This window comes from Myxocyprinus asiaticus, chromosome 3, assembly GCF_019703515.2.
Source record: "Myxocyprinus asiaticus isolate MX2 ecotype Aquarium Trade chromosome 3, UBuf_Myxa_2, whole genome shotgun sequence".
Taxonomy (NCBI): domain Eukaryota; kingdom Metazoa; phylum Chordata; class Actinopteri; order Cypriniformes; family Catostomidae; genus Myxocyprinus; species Myxocyprinus asiaticus.
In genome coordinates, this window is record NC_059346.1 from 30,830,487 (window position 1) to 30,853,575 (window position 23,089).

At 36.5% G+C, this 23,089-nt stretch overlaps 2 protein-coding genes across 3 annotated transcripts in view; one reads left to right on the plus strand and one right to left on the minus strand.

The window, feature by feature from the left end:
* Window positions 1-23,089, plus strand: part of fbp1b (fructose-1,6-bisphosphatase 1b) — a 50,601-nt gene that overhangs the window by 20,342 nt on the left and 7,170 nt on the right. The window lies entirely within an intron of this gene.
* ttc33 (tetratricopeptide repeat domain 33) overlaps window positions 1-23,089 on the minus strand; it is a 33,724-nt gene that overhangs the window by 8,993 nt on the left and 1,642 nt on the right. For both annotated transcript variants that reach the window (XM_051660495.1, XM_051660505.1), the window contains exons 2-3: window positions 22,817-23,041; window positions 5,618-5,699 (exon numbers count right to left, since the gene is read on the minus strand). In XM_051660495.1, coding sequence (XP_051516455.1) covers window positions 5,618-5,699; window positions 22,817-23,040 — 306 coding nt within the window. In that variant the 5' untranslated portion in view covers window position 23,041. The remainder of the gene's footprint in view (window positions 1-5,617; window positions 5,700-22,816; window positions 23,042-23,089) is intronic.

Sequence of the window (23,089 nt, forward strand, 5' to 3'; positions counted from 1 at the left end):
TTTAAATTAATAGAACTTACAGATTTTGATTATGTGCTACACATGCATGTTAATAGCTCTTTACTTGAAATTTTGAGTAAGCTAATTGTTATGGCACTTAACTTGAAATTCAACTCTTTTGCTAAACATAAAATTACCATGTAAGCTCAACTTAAATACTACAAATAGAGGAAACCTAACTAGCTAGTACAGTGAATGCGAGCATGTTGAATGCAGGGCAAATTGCAAGCACTATGCTTTGATTAGCATAGCAATTGCTCAAAGAGTAAAGTAATATACTAAAAAAAAAAAAAATCTCAAATCCTACATGTATTCAACCTAAAAGCTCAAGCTCTACTATTCTCCATAATGGTAACCTCCAAAAACTTTAACCGAAACTCTTCTGAATAACACACCAAAAAATTAAACACTAAGAAGTCTTGAACAAAGACACATTATATAACACTTAATTTTAATGTGCACTTTCTCTGTCGAGTGCAATGGGAAGCATGCTGGGAAATAGTAATCCCCTGCCCAGTTTCAGTTAAATTTAAGTTCCTGTAAATTTCAAGAGACAAGTGGCATAAAAAAAAAGGCAAAGTGGGTCAGTGGGTATTACTGTCACCTCACAGAAAGAAGGTACCAGGTTCGAGTCCTGGCTCACCTAGGGCCTTTCTGTGTAGTTTGCATGTTCTCCCTGTGTTCGTGTGGGTTTCTCCCAAGTGAACTGGAAACTGTAAATTGCCCCATAGGTGAGAGTGTCTGTGTGTGTTAGCCCTGTAATGGACTGGCCACCTGTCCAGGGTGTTTCCCTGCCTTCGCCCAAGAAAGCTGGAATAGGCTACAGCACTACCCGCGAAAGAAAACTTATAAATATATGCATCCTCTAACATCTTCTTGTTAAAAAAGTACCTGATACCCAAAAGATTCAAGTTAGAAAAATCATGCTAACACTTTCCAATAAGGTTCTGTTTGTTAACATTAGACATAATGAACTAACAATGAACAATATATTTGTTACAGCATTGATTAATCTTGCAACAATGCAAGATTGTAAAAATAAACTTATTTATATGCCAAAAGATATAATAGAAATGATAAGCAAAACAAAGATGTCCTGTAATGTCCTGTCAGAAGGGTCTTATCAGGACTGGGAGAGCTAAAGCTGAGATAGGAATCGATGATGGACAGTAGAGAGTAAACAAGAAAGGATATTAAAGGCAACATGAGAGAAAGAGGTGAGAAATGAAAGAAGAGATAAAAGATGAGATAAGGTTAACAGAAACCAATAAATGTATTTGGCTTGTAATAGTTTGAAACCAGCAATGAGCTACTTTTATGCAAGCACTGTCATCTTAAAAATAATGCTATCTATTTGGTGGCTTTTGAAAGTGATTGCCTAGGAGTGTTATGCAAATGCTTTAACACTTTCTAGATGCATTGTCGTTTGGCAGCAGGTGCCTCAACACTTTGCCATTGTTAATGGCTGTTCTTTGACTTGAAATCATAAAATTCAGGGCAAACAAACACACACACACACACACACACACACACACACACACACACACACTGGGGTTCAAAGCCTGGGACCACTTGTAAAAATGCTTTTAAAAGCTATGGTACGTTAACACATTTCTATGAGTACATAGTCACTGGAAGAAGTTGTTGCCCCAGCTTGTTAGCGCTGAAGGTGAGACCTAATAAATAATTTTATATAACTAATTCTATATATATTATATTATATATATTTTAACTCCCACTTACACTACTAGTCTAGAGCTTGGAAGCATAAGACTGAATGTTTCTGATTATCTTATAACCTTTTAATCTAAAAGCTCTAAAAGTGAAGGAAAAGCAGACAATAAGTAGACAGCATACACGGCAACTCCTTCAATATGGTTTAAAAAGCATCCTAGGTGGACACGTCATAAAGTTGGTTGAAAGAATGCGTGTGCAGAGCTGTAGTCTAGAAAAAAATGTGCCTACTTTCAAGAATTTCAATATGAGATACATCAGTATGTGTGTCCAAACTTTTCCTATGTAACTAATTTTAAACGGCATACTGTTATAAGCAGAGATTTAACGTGATTAAAACTTCAACACTAACTTGTTCCACTGTCATATATGAAAATGCCTTTTATTTGTTCCTTGTCAGCTGCTGGTTCGTTTATATTAGGGATGTGCTACAGTGGTCAACAAATCAACTAGTCGTCAAACAACTGACTAGTCGATTAGTGGGGCCAACTACTATCATTAACATTTTTAGTGGTGGTAGTTTTATTGGGAGACGCAATTCTCAAATTACTTGAGAGATGCAACTCCTTGGAGAGCGTTTTTGCATGATTATAGATTGCTCTGCTTAAAAGTGAATAATAGTCAGCACAGTAAAACTCTCTGAAAGAACTTTCATCTCTTTAATGCTTTAAGTTTATTCCATTTATGCACCGCTGCTGTTACAGCAATCTAAGCGCTACATCAAAAACATTTTTCAAGATCATCACTGTCAGACGATAAATCCTCTGCTGTGAGTAATGTTCCCATATTTTTTAGGTGCTTTGGAGAGATTAAAGTCTTTTGATGATTCTGTCTGACACTGCTTAAATAAATAGTTGCAGTTAGAAAGGTTAAACTGCTTGATTTCATGAACTAGATGTGTATATGCATCATTATGTTGCAGTTCTGCACTTTGAATGTGCAGCGAGGATCATCCTGAGACTCCCAAGCTCTCTGTTTACATTGAAGCGCATCATTCTGCGTTCAGGATGCTCATAAGAGGTTTTGTGCCATTCTTTATTGGAGCCTTTGTTATTTCCCACTTATCTTATTTTGATAGTTTTGTGCAATAATATAATATAGTTTTTTAGACTTTTATTTGTTGAATGCCCGTTAGTTACCATGTTGAAGTGCTGCTTTTAACATCCATTTATCTGTCTGATCGGGCACAAGTTATTATCCTTTTTTTTATTTTTTTATCCCCTTTTTCTCCCAATTTGGAATGCCCAATTCCCACTTAGTAGGTCCTCGTAGTGACGCAGTTACTGACCTCAATCCGGGTGGCTGAGGACTAGTCTCAGTTGCCTCCGCTTCTGAGACAGTCAATCCGCGCATCTTATCACGTGGCTCATTGTGCATGACACCATGGAAACTCACGGCACTGGAGGCTCATGCTATTCTCTGCGATCCAAGCACAACTTACCATGCGCCCCATTGATAGTGAGAACCACTTATCGCGACCACGAGGAGGTTACCCCTTGTGACTCTACCCTCCCTAGCAACTGGGCCAATTTGGTTGCTTAGGACACCTGGCTGGAGTCACTCAGCACACCCTGGATTCGAACTCGCGACTCCAGGGGTGGTAGATACATTATTATCCTTAACACTAGTCGTTCAAACAACCGACAGACTAGTTGATTATGAAAATTGGTAGAATTGCTCATCCCTAGTTTATATCATCATTTAATTTGTATTCAACACATTTATTTACAAACAGAGAGCCAGATGGTTAGGTACTAACATATACAGTGCATCCGGAAAGTATTCACAGCGCTTCACTTTTTCCACATTTTGTTATGTTACAGCCTTATTCCAAAATGGATTAAATTCATTATTTTCCTCAAAATTCTACAAATAATACCCCATAATGACAACGTGAAAGAAGTTTGTTTGAAATATATGCAAATTTATAAAAAAAAAAAAATAAAAAAAACACATGTATTTAACTTTGCTCAATACTTTGTTGAAGCACATTTGGCACCAATTACAGCCTCAAGTCTTTTTGAGTATGATGCTACAAGCTTGGCACACCTATTTTTGGGCAGTTTCTCCCATTCTTCTTTGCAGGACCTCTCAAGCTCCATCAGGTTGGATGGGGAGCGTCGGTGCACATCCATTTTCAGGTCTCTCCAGAGATGTTCAGTCGGGTTCAAGTCTGGGCTCTGGCTGGGCCACTCAAGGACATTCACAGAGTTGTCCCGTAGCCACACCTTTGTTATCTTGGCTGTGTGCTTAGGGTCGTTGTCCTGTTGGAAGATGAACCTTCGCCCCAGTCTGAGGTCCAGAGCGCTCTGGAGCAGGTTTTCATCAAGGATGTCTCTCTATCCCCACAGCATGATGCTGCCACCACCATGCTTCACTGTAGGGATGGTATTGGCCAGGTGATGAGCGGTGCCTGGATTCCTCCAGATATGACGCTTGCCATTCAGGCCAAAGAGTTCAATCTTTGTTTCATCAGACCAGAGAATTTTGTTTCTCATGGTCTGAGAGTCCTTCAGGTGCCTTTTGGCAAACTCCAGGCAGGCTGTCATGTGTCTTTTACTGAGGAGTGGTTTCCGTCTGGCCACTCTACCATACAGGCCTGATTGGTGGAGTGCAGCAGAGATGGTTGTTCTTCTGGAAGGTTCTCCTCTCTCCACAGAGACATGCTGGAGCTCTGTCAGAGTGACCATCAGGTTCTTGGTCACCACCCTGACTAAGGCCCTTCTCCCCCGATCGCTCAGTTTGGCCAGGTGGTCAGCTCTAGGAAGAGTCCTGGTGGTTCCAAACTTCTTCCATTTACGGATGATGGAGACCACTGTGCTCATTGGGACCTTCAATGCTGCAGAAATGTTTCTGTACCCTTCCCCAGATCTGTGCCTCGATACAATCCTGTCTCGGAGGTCTACAGACAATTCCTTGACCTTATATAGACAGGTGTGTGCCTTTCCAAATCATGTCCAATCAACTGAATTTACCACAGGTGGACTCCAATCAAGTTGTAGAAACATCTCAAGGATGATCAGTGGAAACAGGATGCACCTGAGCTCAATTTTGAGTGTCATGGCAAAGGCTGTGAATACTTATGTACATGTGATTTTTTTATATTGTAAATGTGATTTTTTATTTTTAATAAATTTGCAAAGATTTCATACAAACTTCTTTCACGTTGTCCTTATGGGGTATCGTTTGTAGAATTTTGAGGAAAATAATGAATTTAATCCATTTTGGAATAAGGCTGTAACATAACAAAATGTGGAAAAAATGAAGCGCTGTGAATACTTTCCGGATGCACTGTACAGTATGATGTCATTTTAAACCCAAGTAAAGGTGACATATGAACTTGTGAGCTATATTGATAAATCTTGCACTATCACCACTATCCCCTTGAACAAGAAAGAGAAAGCATCTGCAAAATGGCACCATTTATTTTTGTTAATGTGAGTTGCCTTGGCTGGACCTCAATCTAAAATCTGCAGTGTGCCCAAGGAGTAATAATTCCATCCAGAATTTTTTTTTTACAGAGACTGACAGAGTAAGAGACTTAGAGTAAGTCCATAGAGTTCTCTCTGTAAGATACAGTTTGTTTGTGCGGTACCAGTACATAATAGAGATAGAAAAGAGAAGAGAGAACACGAAAAAAACCTAGATGTCAAAATGTTCTGTTATAAAGCCACAGATCGGGAGTGTGTTTGGGGAGTGGAACTTGGGGAGGAGGAAATGAAAATAACAGCCAGAGAGAAAGAGAGAATAAGGAAAAAGAGAGTGTGTCAGCAGAAAAGCTATGTGTACAGTATGTGTGTCAGTACATTCCATAATTGCAGACTCACCTTTAATTTATTTAAATTAACATTGTGCAGTGCATTTGAATTGAATTTATTCTTACCTGTGACTTCATCTCATATAGCACAGCATCATCTGGGGTGAGCTGAAGGGCCTCATCCCATCTCTTCAACGCCTCCCATTTCCTAACACACACGCACACATGCACGCACGCACACACACACACACACACACACACACACAGAGAGACACCACATCTGTTTGATTTCTATCATGACTTTCCATTGGATTCTACAGTTTTTATGGTGAGCTAATAATATTTTCTATCTGCTAACCCACACCCTATACCTAACCCTCAAATAAACAATAAATAAATCTCACTTCTCTAAGCAACTGGTTGCTTGGAAAGAGCATCATTATTTTAACACTTCCAGTCAAGTTGACATCAAAGACCAGATTTCTAGCAAAATCTGTTTTCCTGAGGAGGATTCGTATGACTATTAGAATTTAAATGTACATACTGGGGTCTTCGTCACTCTAGTCAGTAGTGTAGGAAAGTACTGTACTTCAAAAGACGTACCAGATAAACAGGTCTTTACTTTAGTAAATAGACATGATATAGTAATTTCAATTCCGCCAATGACCAGACAAAGCATGCATGAGTCACATACCAGGGTAGCTTCTTGGGAACAAATTACTCTTGGCTATAAAATGTAGAAAAACCCACACAGAAAGCTTGAAAAGTAAAAAGGGAACACTTGTTCAAATGTACAAACACAAGCTGACCCCAACACAGGACACTTGCCCGTACACACAAACTGTGAAATCAACCAAACTGGCAGTCTGTGCCATTTACCCTGTTAGGCATGAACAGTTTTTCACATGAGGTAAAAACAGAACCTTTGTCAACATCTCAATGTGTTTCACACAGGTCTCTGCATGTCTTCTCTTGTTTTTCTTCCCTCCAGAAAAAGCCAGCTGACAAAAGAGTATAAATCAATGTTTTAATAGCTCATCAGAGCAGAGGAGAAAAAACAACAACTTTGTGACTATAACCATTACTCAAAAAAGAACAAAGTCCTGGGACCCTCCACAATCTCCTACAATGACGGTAAACGTCAACATTATCTGACTAAAAAAATGAACAATTTGATCTTTAGATAATAGTACAGATGTTAACATCACAAAAAAGAAAACACTTTGGGATGCAAAGGAATGTTCAGAGAGGGAACATCACCTGGGCATAAGGAAACCTTAAGAGCTAAAAGGGCCAAAATAAAGTGCTACAACGGTTTAAATTCTTTGAATACTTCTAATCTTGTGTAGACAATTTGCTAGTAAATGATCAGACCAGTTTCGAGGAAGCAAACACGTGTAGCTTCATAGTTCAGGTATAATTTCCCAAAATACACTGCTTGATGTCACAAACAAATACATTCAAAACCAAATGGTTTTTTTGCTGGTTAATTGGTAACTGGCTGAATAGTGGGTCAACTGTTTTAAAAACAAACTTACCAGTTGTGTGCTTGAATGTTTCATGTTAAACCAATGGAAAATACAGTTTCCTATGGAAACCAAAATAAACCAATGTTTCAAAGGTGTAAACATGAACTTCCAATGACAAAACATGTCACTTATAACAACATGAGGGTCAGACCCTATTTGGACTCTTAAGACCATTCCTGCAGTTCTCCCGAGCAAACGGTCACCACCTCTTCACGGAATCAGCTCCTGTATTTACACAATGAGAAGCTTAGCTAATGTTGAACATCAGCTGTGCAAATACATGTAGTTTCTCTAAGTCCATAAAAATGGTCCAGCTTCCTTAAGCGAAGAAATGTCTTCTGTGTTTATCATGCAAATAAAACTTGATAAAAAAAAGTGTTGGCACAGAAACATTTCAAAGACCTGGTGTTACTAAGGTTATAAGGGCTTCCTATGAAGAAATTCAAATCAAATCACCTTTGTGGTAGGAGTTTTCTAGGTGTGTGATTGTGAAACACATCACAATACAAGTTACTGTGGAAAGGCTAAAAGTACACTATGTTACTGTAGCTGTAAAAATGGGCGTAGGTATGATGAAAGGTGTACTCAAATCTTCCTGTCATCTTCTCAAATATGCATGCAGAAACTATAAGCTTTAACACGTTACATAATGTCACACATACACCACAGTTACATACTGTAAAACTCACCAATTCCACAAAACATGGTGAACAAAACTTGACACTACTGCATGAAACTTCTTGTTCTTAATGTTAACCTTTACTGTATCATATATACAGTAATATGTTGGGACATCTTAGATTGTTATGGGTACAAAGGCCAGTATATTAAATAGCAGAAACTACAAGTTGTGAACTTCAAAGGATTTGACTCAATGTTATCTTCTTTGTTATTAGAGGAAAAGACTGTGTCAAACCTTTCAGAAAACATCTTCCCATTTTTGTTCTCAGAATAGCTGTAAGCAAAAAAACACAATAACAAAACCATGTGGTGTATATGTAAGTGTGAAAGCGTGCTTGGGTGTGGTTTTGCGAAACCACAAAAGTTTTGTGTGACAACTAACATGATGGAGGCATCCACACACTGTCTTACAAACAAGTCTTACAAACAGCTCACCCATGTAAGAAGACAATCGGAGTCTCTATCAGGTCTGTAAAAATAATGTAGCTCCTAATAATTGTACATGAAATGAAACCCTTAAATTAGATTTCTCATTATACAAAGGCTATAAATAACACTCAACAAAACCTTTGGTTAATGGCAGTGAGAACAGAGATGATTTGAAGCAGGAACACATGCAGCTATCACTGTAAAAAAAAAAAAAAAAAAATGCTAAAATGTAGAGTCAGAATAACTGCCCTTGATTGATCTTGTTGGGATAACTCAATTATCCAATTTTTGTTGGCTGAACTTGTGATAAGTTATTGATCTTAGAGAAACTATTCAGCTGAAATCAAAAATATAAGTCAAGAGAACAATGAACATCACATTCACGTATTCGGATTCCCAGCATGCACTGCGGCATTATTAAATTATGCAAATTGCAGTTACTGTCTTGTCATTTGTTTTCTGCTTTTATTTATTGTGTTTGTTGTCACTTTCAGTTATTTGTCATGTAGCAATAATTCAAAGCTCAGCTTTTTACTCGATGTGTTTGATGATCGTCACCATCATTGTGATTTGTGTGTAAAGTGTTGAGGCCCATGTGTGACACCTTGATTAGCTAAAGTCTGAATATGTTAGAGGGATCAAATGCTGGTCTCAAATCAACAACTAGCCATGAACTATCAAATGGCAGTTTATTCAACCTCTGACAATGGGATTGCTCTAACTACTTAGTTATCAAAAATATTACATGATAATATACAGTTAAGTAATTGAACTTCTGTATTCAGTTTGAATTTAATTGGAATTAAGTTCATTGAACTAAGAAAGTCAAGTTTAGTTAAAAAGACATTAAGCTTTTTAAACTCAACAAGCTATATTGATTTAAGTCAACTTTATGCTCTGTTTACACAACCATCCCTTTTAAGTTGACACAACTTAACATTTTCAGGCAGCATGAACTCGTACTTTTTTAATTGAGTTTAATTTTATTTTATTTTATTTTATTTTTTACAGTGAGACCTGCAAACATAATAGTCTAAATGCTCTTCGACCTAACATCTTGGACCAACATGCCATGAGAGTATATTAGAGTTACAAAAGAACATGTAACTTGACAGAGGTTTAGCTGATGACAATTCCTATGTTGGCACCAAAGAATGGCTATGTTCACCACACAGTGGGACAATATATATATATACAGTTGTGTTCAAAAGTTTGCATACCCTGGCAGAAATTGTGAAATTTTGGCATTGATTTTGAAAATATGACTGTTCATGCAAAAAAAACTGTCTTTTATTTAAGGATAGTGATAATATGGAGCCATTTATTATCACACAGCTGTTTGGCTCCTTCATAATATCATATCATAAATCATAATGGTAACAGAAATCACCCAAATGGCCCTGATCAAAAGTTTACATACCCTTGAATGTTTGGCCTTGTTACAGACACACAAGGTGACACATTCAGGTTTAAATGGCAATTAAAGGTTAATTTCCCACACCTGTGGCTTTTTAAATTGCAATTAGTGTCTGTGTATAAACAGTCAATGAGTTTGTTAGCTCTCACGTGGATGCACTGTGCAGGCTAGATGCTGAGCCATGGGGAGCAGAAAATCACTGTCAAAAGACCTGCGTAACAAGGTAATGGAACTTTATAAAGATGGAAAAGGATATAAAAAGATATCCAAAGCCTTGAAAATGCCAGTCAGTACTGTTCAATCAGTTATTAAGAAGTGGAAAATTTTGGGATCTCTTGATACCAAGCCAAGGTCAGGTAGACCAAGAAAGATTTCAGCCACAACTGCCAGAAGAATTGTTCGGGATACAAAGAAAAACCCACAGGTAACCTCAGGAGAAATACAGGCTGCTCTGGAAAAAGATGGTGTGGCTGTTTCAAGGAGCACAATACGATGATACTTGAACAAAAATGAGCTGCATGGTCGAGTTGCCAGAAAGAAGCCTTTACTGCACCAATGCCACAAAACAGCCCGGTTAAAATATGCCCGACAACACCTTGACACACCTCACAGCTTCTGGCACACTGTAATTTGGAGTGACGAGACCAAAATAGAGCTTTATGGTCACAACCATAAGCGCTATGTTTGGAGAGGGGTCAACAAGGCATATAGTGAAAAGAATACCATCCCCACTGTGAAGCATGGTGGTGGCTCACTGATGTTTTGGGGGTGTGTGAGCTCTAAAGGCACGGGGAATCTTGTGAAAATTGATGGCAAGATGAATGCAGCATGTTATCAGAAAATACTGGCAGACAATTTGCATTCTTCTGCACGAAAGCTGCGCATGGGACGCTCTTGAACTTTCCAGCATGACAATGACCCTAAGCACAAGGCCAAGTTGACCCTCCAATGGTTACAGCAGAAAAAGGTGAAGGTTCTGGAGTGGCCATCTCAGTCTCCTGACCTTAATATCATCGAGCCACTCTGGGGAGATCTCAAAAGTGTGGTTCATGCAAGACGACCAAAGACTTTGCATGACCTGGAGGCATTTTGCCAAGATGAATGGGCAGCTATACCACCTGCAAGAATTTGGGGACTCATAGACAACTATTACAAAAGACTGCATGCTGTCATTGATGCTAAAGGGGGCAATACACAGTATTAAGAACTAAGGGTATGCAGACTTTTGAACCGGGGTCATTTCATTTTTTTCTTTGTTGCCATGTTCTGTTTTATGATTGTACCATTCTGTTATAACCTACAGCTGAATATGAATCCCATAAGAAATAAAAGAAATGTGTTTTGCCTGCTCACTCATGTTTTCTTTAAAAATGGTACATATATTAAAAATTCTCCAAGGGTATTCAAACTTTTGAGCACAACTGTGTGTATATATATATATATATATATATATATACACACATACACACACTACCGTTCAAAAGTTTAGGGTCACTTACTCATTCTTTATTTTTTTATTTTATTTTTTCTTCTTCACATTTTAGAATAATAGTAAAGTCATTACAACTATGGAATAATAGAAATGGAAATATGGGAATTATGTTGTGACTAAAATAATCCAAAATATATCAAAACTATGTTATATTTTAGCATCTTCAAAGTGGCCACACTTTGCTTAGAATTTGCAGAAATGTACTCTTGGCATTTTCTCAACAATCTTCTTGAGGTATCACCCTGGGATGCTTTTTAAACAGTATTGAAGGAGTTCCCATCTATATGCTGGGCACTTAGTGGCTGCTTTTCTTAATTATTTAGTCCAAGTCATCCATTTCAATACATTTTTTAATAAAATTTCAGTTTTGTAATTAAATTAATATGTTGGCACAATTAATACATATATATTAATATATATTATATACAAAACTAATTTCAAACATTTAAGCATATGCCTTCAGTTTAAAAGATTTTTAAGATTATGAGAAACATTTCAGGCAAGTGACCCCAAACTTTTGAATGGTAGTGTGTGTGTGTGTGTGTGTATATATATTTGAATGACATTGGAATCTGACATTTTATCTACTGGCTTGGGCCACCTCCATACATGGAATAATTTAATATGTAGCTGATTTTTTTGCAAAGTAACTTCAGTATGAACATTCAGGTCAGAAATGTAGGTACATTTTTAAGTCAATTTAGCTCCATATGATTGTGATTTGATTTAGCATTAGTGTCTTGGTGTCAGTCTTGAAACCTGTCAGGGTAAGGTGTTTTATGCAAGGGCCACTTTTAAGAGGTCTTGTGAACAAACTCACGTAAAAAAGGACCTACTTTATATTAGGTGCCTTTAACTACTATGTACTTAAGTATTTGATACAATGTACTTATTATGTAAATACATGTTGTTGCATTGTAATCATAATTTAAAGTACCTGCATGTAATTACATCTGTAGATACACTGTTAACCTTACACCTAACCCAAACCCAACCCTAACCCTACCCTAACCCTAATATAAAACCTAACCCTACCCCTAAACCTATCCGTAACTCAACCTCAGTATTGCAGCAAATGTGAATCGTGTGAGAATTTTGCAGAAAAACATGTGGGACCAAAAACAAAACAAAAAGTCGTATTTGAGCTGAAAATCTGAATTGGTCACTTTGGCTTGCAGTGCGTAGCCACTGATGCACTATGAGCAGGCAAAATACCTACTACATCATAGTAGAATGTTACGGCCTGGTAAAGTTTGTTGATTCTTATACCATTAAAATGACAACCTATTTCACCACTATGAAGTCTGGGACCCCCGCCCAGCCCCTCCCCTCTTGGGGATACTGGGACAAAGACTCTTAAGGCGCTGTCTTTATAGCCATGTTGAGTTAGGAGTCACGTGAATCTGGGAAATAATGTTATGCACCGTTACCGCCATCCTTAATGTATGTGATACAATGACACCACTGTGTAAATGTACTATCTGTCTGTCACTGTGTAACTGTGCCTTAGACTTTCCCTGCTCATGTCAATGTTGAACTGACAATGTTTAATTAACCTTCTGTAAACTTAACCATTAAAATCACAGATTTTCAAATATCACTGCTGTGACCACAAAGAAATTTAAAAAGTTCAAGAGTTATGGCTTAAAGGGACAGTTCACCCAAAAATACAATGATGCAAAAGGCAACTGAGGCTGTCAGTCCCTAAAATTCTGCCTAATATCTCCTTTTGAGTTCCATAATCTCATGAGAGTTAATAAATCACTAAAGAGACAATGAACAAGTTAATCAAGGAGACAATACTGAAAATGCAGGATAATCCAGCACTGGAAATATGCTGAATAAGTAAAAGAAGCTCACATGCTGCTGTTTTCTATAGTTTGGTTGCAAAATGTACCAACATAACATTTGTACTTTTGACCTTTAAGCATCCAAAATCAATTGCCAGATGTACAAAATGCGTAAGAATAATCAATTCTGCAATGGGAACATAAAAAGGGTCTCATTTCATCGCACTGAGAGGCGTATGGAAATAAAGTTTAACTTGAAATGGACGTTTTCAAGGAAATTGCACACTGATAGTGAGAAAGATTAGATAAATGTCAACATAAGTAAAAGGGGACATTCTGACTCAACACATCTGTCCAATGACCCTGCAGTTTTTCGAGAGACAGTTGATTGAACATTGATGAGACAAGGATCACACACACACACACACACACACACACACACACACACACACATGTTGGTTTCACTATCTTAATGGAGGACATTTTAGTATATACTTCCATTGATTTTATACCAGGCTAAATATATTTTCTATCCCCTAACCCTAGCCCAAAGCCTAACGCTCAAACAAACTTGTGCACATCATTAGATTTACAGCTAAACATGATTTGGTCGATTTATCAGACTTTTTACAAGTGAGGACCACCTAAAATATCCTCCCTACTCGGTTTCAACATGTTCCACTATATTAGTGAGAACACTTTAAACACACACACACACACAATCATCCCCACACAAGTGCAAGTTAAAGCCATGTAAGAACTCGGGTAAACATTTGGTCTCGGGGTTAAACGGCCAAGTCAGTGAATCGCTGAGAACAGCAAGTTTTAAAAACTCTCATGCAACTCAAGGAAAAAATTCTTATTGGGTAACAAACTCTGCAATACCTCCTGTTCATGGCGCAACTGTTTGATAAAAATAAGTTGTTTCTATACAATCAGCAAAATATGTTCTATAGATGCTCATTCACACCATTCAAATTATAAAAACATATAGTTGCAAATTGAGTTTCGTTTGCAGTCATATTGTGGGTGCATTGTGCTGACCTTTACTCCCTGTTCTCCCGCTCTATGTAATTTTCTCAACACAATCCACTTATTCTTCAAAAATTTTTATTATAAGGGTCAGCAGGGGCAACTCTCCTCTTAGAGGCTTCTGGGTTTTTACTTATTGGTATAAAGTATTAGACCAAAAACATTAAAAACATTAGACCAATGTTTAAGGGAGTATCATCATTGACTGCAGCTATAATAGCTAAATCTACAGTATATAGTAGGTGTGAAAGATAATGTTGATTTAAAGAAAAAAGATGTTTAGAGCATTTCATAACCGTTTGAAATAAGACAGTGTGGAGAGAGCTCACTACAGTTACCAGCAATGAGAAAATCTAATGAAGTTGGGGTGACATATTGCTTTATACATTCTGATACCCATTACAATTCTAGAATAAAAATCTCTGAGGGATACAGGGACTTTAAGAAAGGTCCTGATATTATTATATTTAAATAGCATCAGTAAAAACACATGGTGACACTATAAATTAAGGTTGAATTTGTTAACCTTAGTTAAAGACATTAGTTAACATGAACAATACTTTTACAGCACTTATTTTGGTTAATGTGAATTTCAACATATACTAACACATTTTAAACAATAGTATTTTCATAAATTAACATTAGCCAAGATTAATAAATGCTGTAAATATACACTGGTGGCCAAAAGTTTGGAATAATGTACAGAGTTTGCTGTTTCGGAAGGAAATTGGTACTTTAATTCACCAAAGTGGCATTCAACTGATCACAAAATATAGTCAGGACATTACTGATGTAAAAAACAGCACCATCACTATTTGAAAAAAGTCATTTTTGATCCAATCTAGACAAGCCCCATTTCCAGCAGCCATCACTCCAACACCTTATCCTTGAGTAATCATGCTTAATTGCTAATTTGGTTCTAGAAAATCACTTGCCATTATATCAAACACAGTTGAAAGCTATTTGTTTCATTAAATGAAGCTTAACATTGCCTTTGTGTTTGTTTTTGAGTTGCCACACTATGCAATAGGCTGGCATGTCTTAAGATCAATATTAGGTCAAAAATGGCAAAAGAGAAACAGCTTTCTCTAGAAACTCGTCAGTCAATCATTATTTTGTGGAATGAAGGCTATACAATGCTTGAAAAAAAAAGAAGATTTCATACAAAGGTGTACACTACAGTCTTCAAAGACAAAAGACAACTGGCTCTAACAAGGACAGAAAGAGATGTGGAAGGCCCAGATATACAACCAAACAAGAGGATAAGTACATCAGAGACTCTAGTTTGAGAAATAGACGCCTCACATGTCCTCAGCTGGCAGCTTCATTGAATTCTACATGTTCAACACCAGTTTCATGTACAACAGTAAAGAGAAGACTCAGGGGCGCAGGCCTTATGGGAAGAATTGCAAAGAAAAAGCCACTTTTGAAACAGAAAAACAAAAAGAAAAGGTTAGAGTGGGCAAAGAAACACAGACATTGGACAACAGATAATTGGAAAAGAGTGTTATTGATCTTAACTCCATTGAGTTTTTGTGGGATCAGCTAGACTGTAAGGTGCATGAGAAGTGCCCGACAAAACAGCCACATCTATGGCAAGCGCTACAGGAAGCGTGGGGTGAAATGTCACCTGAGAATCTGGACAAACTGACAGCTAGAATGCCAAGGATCTGCAAAGCTGTCATTGCTGCACAGGGAGTATTTTTTGATGAGAACTCTTTGAAGTAGTTTAAGATGTTCTGAACATTTTTTAAAAATTGTAATAGTAATTTTTCATGTTATTAATGTCCTGACTATACATTGTGATCAGTTGAATGTCACTTTGGTGAATAAAAGTACCAATTTCATTCCATAAGAGCAAAATCTATACATTATTCCAAATTTCTGCCTCCAGAGTATATTCATTGTTCATTTATATTCGTTAAGACTGATTATCCAACAAGCACAGGGATACAGCGATATTTTAAATAAATATGTAAAATTACAACTCAATGATGAGTCTGTAAAGTCAATATGACTAAAGTGAAAAAGGCAAATGGGATTCATCCTCCGCCACCCGGATTGAGGCAAATCACTACGCGACCACGAGGACTTAAAAGCACACTGGGAATTGGGCATTCCAAATTGGGTGAAAAAGGGGAAAAAATTAAATAAATAAATAAATAAGAAATTTATGAAAATGCATAGTGTGATTACAAATGTAAATTAGATGGCCGTGTTGCAATCTCAAATTATTGTGTGTATCTCAATAATTGTCAAGAGTAACATTACCTCAGATTCTACATCATATACATTTTCCACTTTTTGAAGTGTTAATGTTTAAAACCATTTGAGTAAGATATATGGGAACATGCTTCTGTATATCACTCACTCCTCAAGCAGGAAGTACACAGTGAAGTGAGGGAGGGGTGAAGTTTCTGATCAATATGAGCAATTAGATTCTAAAACAAAGCAAACGCAGTCACCAGCAAAGAACAAGCACAGACTGCTGTGAAGGGAAGTATAAGGCTGGGACATCACCATAAAGATTTTGCTGGCAATATAAAATTAAGCAATCTTGTGAATATCACAATTATTTTTATGCGCTTTTATTTGACCACTTGATTTCCTAAAAATAATATCTTTGGACTCATTTCATAATCCTTCAGGGCTGCACAATTATTTAAAAGAACATCAAAATCGTGATATGGTCATATGTGATTTTTAAAGCACAGAAGGTAATTAATAGCTTACATGGTTTGTGTGCACTTCAGAGTGAAAAGATGACAAGCTTTATTTGTGTTCATGTGCTGGGCTCAAGAGCGGTTCACATGTATTGTGGGTTTATACATTTGCGCAATTCAAACGTTTGCTACCAATACAAGTTATTATACAAATAAATAAAAAAGCAACACAGTGCCACAGAAAATTAGATGACAGGGCTTCACTAGATTTGTACTGAGGCAAAACAAATTTTTTTAATAATAATTTTAAAAAGTTCTACTGCATAGGATAAAACAAATCTAATCCTCAAAATAATACAATAACCGACAATAATTATTCAGTGTAATTCAGTTATAATAATATTATGGCAGATAATATATATATAGATGCTATTTACACTAAGTGTAAATAGCAACCAAAAGCATCTTCTTTGCACTAAGTGCAAATAGTGTTAGATGCTATTTGCACCTCGGTACAGATACGATTCACATCCCTAATTACATACTAACATACAGTATAGGGGGATCACTGCAGTGTGTTTTTGTGTTTATTTAGAGTCTCACAGACACACTACACCAATCCCTACCCCTAAACCTAACCCTAACCTTCCCATACAAAAACACATGGTTTTACTACATAAACTAAAGTATTGCCATGGTATTTTGTAGTAAAATCATAGTAACCACAAAATGAAACATGGTTACTATAACACCATATTACTGTAGTAACACCATGGTTTATTGCATTAAAACTATGGCTTCTGCCAAAAAACACGGTTACTACATTATTACTGTTAAAACCATGGTCAGTTTTACCCATATTAAAACTCTGATAACACTTTCTATGAAGCCCATATTTATACTGCATTATAAAGGCATTATAAATGCATTATACTGAATTCATAATGACTCATAATATACCTTATAATAAGTTACTTTTCATAAACAATTATAACTAGTTATAATACATTATAAGACTTCCCCTATTCATAGTTATACTTTAGAGTATAATGCATTATAACACAAGCAACATCCAATTTTAACGCAGCACAAGTTAATAAAGTTAATCGTATAAGTGCTATATAATGTAAACAGTCAAAAGACTTTATGATGTGATCATATTCTAAGTGGTCTTTGCCTGCTTTGAGTAAAGTTACAAAAGCAATATCTTCTTATAAACAGCCATAACATAAACTTGTAACATATCAAGTCAAACTTATATAATGGAAGTTATTTATAAAATAAGTCTCCAAATAAGATGAACAAACATGAACATTTATTGAATAGAGTCCAGTATAGAATCAGTTTGATTTTTTGATTTTTTATTCTCGGGTGTGTTTACGTGTGATCAGCATACATATTTGTTTTTTTCTAGAGAGTTTCTGATTTATTTTAACCTTATAGCTTTACAAGTAATTTTCGTAATATCTGAAAATTTACATATAATGCATGTCATTTTGTATTTTGTGCATCTGCAATGTATATAATTTCCAGCATGACTTGTAATGTCTTTCATCTGCTTAAAAATATCTTACAGATGTTTAAAAGACATTGCTTTTGTCACTTTACTTAAAGCATACCTATTGTATATTATAACTTCTGCAGATAAAATTGGATGCTGCTTATGTTATAATGCATTATACTCTAAGGTATAACTATTAATAGGTAATTATTATAATATGTTATAATTGTTATAACTAATTATTTATGAGAAGTTATAACATATATAATGTGTATTATGAGACATTACTAATGCATGATAATGCCTTTACAATGTGTTATAAATATGGGCTTCATAGAAAGGGTTACCAAAACTTTCAACTCCGCTCCACTTTCACCATGACCAAATCATTGCGAGAAAATCAACCTTTATATTATTTTTATTTATTATAAGTAGTATTAAAGGAAATATTAAAAGTGGAGACAGGAAACAGGATGGAAAAAAGTGGGACAATGAGCAGAATCGAACCCGGGTCATCTGCACGAAAAAGTACATCCCCACCATCGTTACACCTCATGCGAGTTCTGAAGTGAGTTGTTGTGAAGCTGTACAGGCTGTAATACAGCGAAGACGAATGCATATTTTATAAACTGTACCCCCAAATCGAACATCAAACCATAAACCTAATCATCTTGTCACTAATAATGCGAACACAATTACTTACTAGTTTCAACGTGGGATCCGAAACCTGGGTCTCCCAAGCTGCTGAAGCAACACGCTTCCAGTTGCGCCACAATGGAAGGTAAACATGCTGGAGCCGATGCAAAAATGTCTGACAGGAGATGATGCTTGTCAGTGAGTTAGCATAATGTGGGTGGTCCTAGGGTACTGGTACTTAATTAGTTGTACAAAATAACAGTAGAACATTCTAAAGCTTGATCATTTTTATCAAAACCCTGTAGTAAACACCACACAGTAATCCTGTTAACGTGTAATCCTTTTTTTTTTTTTTCTTGGCTTTGTTGGTCAGTTAATAGATATTTCTAAACCATTACAACTGCATTTAAACATTTCACATTCATTGCAGTTACCTGCTGTGTTTCAGCAACAAGACTGCTGTATAAGCACTTATGAAAGCTCCATATGGGACAGAGAATATAGACAAGACAGCACCAAATCTGCAGCCAAAAATCATTACGGGTACAAACTGTTCTTAAGCAGGTGAGTACTGCAGAGCTAATTATACATAACCACTAAAATCAGTGGCCCTGTCGTTTACTCGACTTGATCTGGCACTAAATATATTCAACTGGCTACCAAAGACCAGCTGCAAACAAAGCCTAAGAGACATCACATGTCTGCCAAACACTTTCTGGCCTTTCTTTGAATGTGAAAAAGAGATTGTCTTATTTCCTATGCAAAACAGGTGCTTCACATAGTGGCATAGTGCTGCGGTAACCACTTCAAGAGTTGCAGCAGCCCACAGCACTCTATTATGAAGTTAGAGCCAAAGTGCTGTTTAATAATGCCATTAAAAAACATTTCAGACTAGAGTTCTTAAGGGAATGAGTGCAAGGACGAGAGAGATGAAGACACACAAAAAGTGGGTTATGGAGAAGAATAGAAGGAACTAAAAGGCTGTAAAAGTGTAGAGCGACACTGTTACCTGACCTTTCATAGACATGTTAAGGCTTTACAGGTTAAGGCCATAACGACCATGGCTTATCTTTAATCCCTGCCTCTGTACAATCTTCCAGTAAATACAAGCTATTCCTTTATCCTATCACAGCAATTGCTGGCAATGACGTTTATATCCTTTCTTTGGACACTGAGAAAAAGCAAGGCCAAATTTGACATATTGTTCTGGTTAAGTAGGTGACCCTTAGCAAAATGATGAGAAAGTTGAGTTACTATTCTATAGCAACAGCAGCTCTCCTACTACCGACTCAGCTCACATAGAAGAGTACATTCTAATGTTTATACGGACACACCTGTTACACTGATTAAAACAGAAGAACCGCAATCAATCTCCAGGAGCAGAGAGTTCAAAATAAACAATGGCTTAATTACTTACAGCTAAGAAAATACATTACCTTTATGCATTACCTTTGTTTAGGCTCAGTCTTGCTCTGTTGGTTGAGCTATCACAGACCTGCTAAAACACATCTCTTACTGAAAGTCCCATTTAGGTGCTAAAATGCTCAGCGTCCATGAAATGAACTGCACTGCTGTTTAGGCATCTCTACTATAAATAAGAGATCTGCATTTTCATGTCTTCAATTAGCAGACGCTTTTATCCAAACAGGCTTACAAATTAGAATAATACAAGCAGAAGCAATTCATCCATGGTAGAAGACAATACAAGTAGTGCTACCATAACAAATGTATTTCAGCACTAGAGTAGTACAAGGTTTTATGAATGTGACCTTGGACCATGCTGTGATGTTACCACCAGGCATCACTCATTCACTGACTACAGAGAACCAAAGGGAACATAAATCTGAAAAGTATTTAGGTACAGTAAGAACCAGACCTATTGGTGGTTCTGCATCAGTGCCTTGAATTTGATGTGGAAGGCAGAAAGAGACCTCTTATTTAAGTTATATTAAAAGCCTCTAACCATGCTGATCTGAGTTCAGTCTGGCTTTTTCATTCATGGTAAATAATGTAAAGAGGTGGTTGGAGGCCACTGATCCTAAACCAGCTAAAACAAGTTACATCTATTTGCAGGACATATTTGATTCCATAGCTAACCCACAGCACCATCTGCTGGATTCATATGGTACTCTTCTAATAGTTAACTCAAGACCAGTCTCACATCTTCATAGGTAAAAATCACTCTGTATCCCTGTTTTTGTAATTGACAATAATTTATTTGTTATTTAGCAGCAGCTGACCAAAGCACTGACCTACTTAAATAACAACTATCAGATGAATAACTGTAAAAGAAAACAGCTGTCAGTTTGTTCCTGGAATGATCTGGCACATGGCTCCACTTCAACAGATAAATATGCGAAAAACAGACCGACTTCCTGAAAACGTTTAAGAAAAGTGCCAGGAAAGTTCATTTTTTCCACAAGCATATATGTATGTCAATTTATTACGGAACTTGTCATTTCAAGTCAGGCATGTCTAAACGATATTGCAGACAAAATATTGCCCCTTGCCAAAACTGAGATATTAATATTATCTTAGTGTGTGCGTGTGTAAATGTGTGTATACTGTAGGTGTGTGTATATAAGAGAGGGTGTTTTGGACCAGCACACAGATCGGATTATAATGGTATGTCTACAAAAAATGTGTGGAAAGTCACACATAAACAGAACCAACAAAACTTGTCAAAGTAAATTTGCTGGATGAACGGTTCAAAGAATAACAAATGATGATTCAACAGATTGTACAAAAGGTAGAAGGACGGTGAAAGTTATGTTGTTTGAGACTAGTTTCTCATTAAAATCATGTTGTCATTAACACAACAGGCCTAATTCTTCAAACTTTAAGGGATAGTTCACCCAAAAATTTAATTCTCTCATCATTTACTCACCCTCATTCCATCCTAGATGTGTGACTTTTCTTCGTCTGCATAACAGAAACGAAGATTTTTAGAAGAGTTTCTCAGCAAAAATGTTAAGCTCCAAAAAGCACATAAAGGCAGCATAAAAGTAATCCATACGACTCCAGTGGTTTAATCCACGTCTTCTGTAGCTATCCAATCGGTTTTGGGTGAGAACAGACCAAAATGTAACTCCTTTTCCACTGTACATCTTGCCATTGCAGTCTCTAGGTACGATCATGATTTCAAGCTCGACTACACTTCCTAGTGCTTGACGCATCTGCAAAGAACTAGATGACGCTATATGAAGTGTAATCGAGCTTGAAATCATGATCGTGCCTAGAGACTGCAATGGCAAGATGTACAGTGGAAAAGGAGTTACATTTTGGTCTGTTCTCACCCAAACCCCACTGGATAGCTACAGAACACATTGATTTAACCACTGGAGTCATATGGATTACTTTTTTTATGCTTTTATGTGATATTTGGACCTTCAGAGTTCTGGCCACCATTTACTTGCATTGTATGGACCTACAGAGTTGAAATAGTCTTCTAAAAATCTTCTTTTGTGTTCTGCAGAAGAAAGAAAGTCATACACATCTAGGATGGCTTTAAAATTAATATTTTATAGAAATTATGATAATTTATGAGTATCTTTGAATACACTTGTTAACCCCAAAATGACTAATATATTATCCAAAATTGTTACTTATAACCTTTTAACTGCTGGAATCTGTTTCCTTTTTATATAAAAAATGTTTATTTTAGAATGATTTTATTTAACAAAATGTTTAATTTTACTGTAAAATGTTGCAAAAATGTTTTTGTAAGTAAAAAGTATGATTTACATTCTAGTTAATGGTGAAAATGTATTTTATGTTTAACAAGACAATGAATGTACATTTACAGTAAACTAGTGTTTGTTAACATTACAATGAAAAACAATAATCGAATGTCTAAACATGTTTATTGGCCATCGCTCCATTCTTGATTAAATTTAAGTCATGTAGACTTTTGTTTTACCACCTGTACTACTTTGGTTGTTAACAGTAAATTAAAAGTGCAAATCAGATTTTTTTGGTCCTAGTAGGTTGGTAAATTAACAATAAATCATTTGTACAGTAATGAAATGGTAAAATATACAGGCACCAAAAGGATATCCTGTAAAGCCAGTGAATTTCTGGATGCCAGGTTTTTAAATTAACAGATCTTTTTTTACTATAAAGACACAAACTAATCATTCAAACACAAAGCTGTACCTGCCCTGTTCGGCAAATAGTGTGCCCTCATCCTTGAGTCTCTTGCTCTTAGCAGCACTATCCTCCAGCAGCACCTCTCGCCGCCGTTTGATGACATGCAGCCAATCAACTCCCTCCTCCTCCACATCATCAGTATCTGGCTGCTCTGAGTCCTGCTCAAATTGCAGCACTGTCACTTTAGAAACTCTCTCCCCCACCTTCCGTTTCCAGCCAAAAGAGGCCATCCTGACAAATAATAATAAAATCAGTTTGTTTTAATTTCAAGAGAAAAAA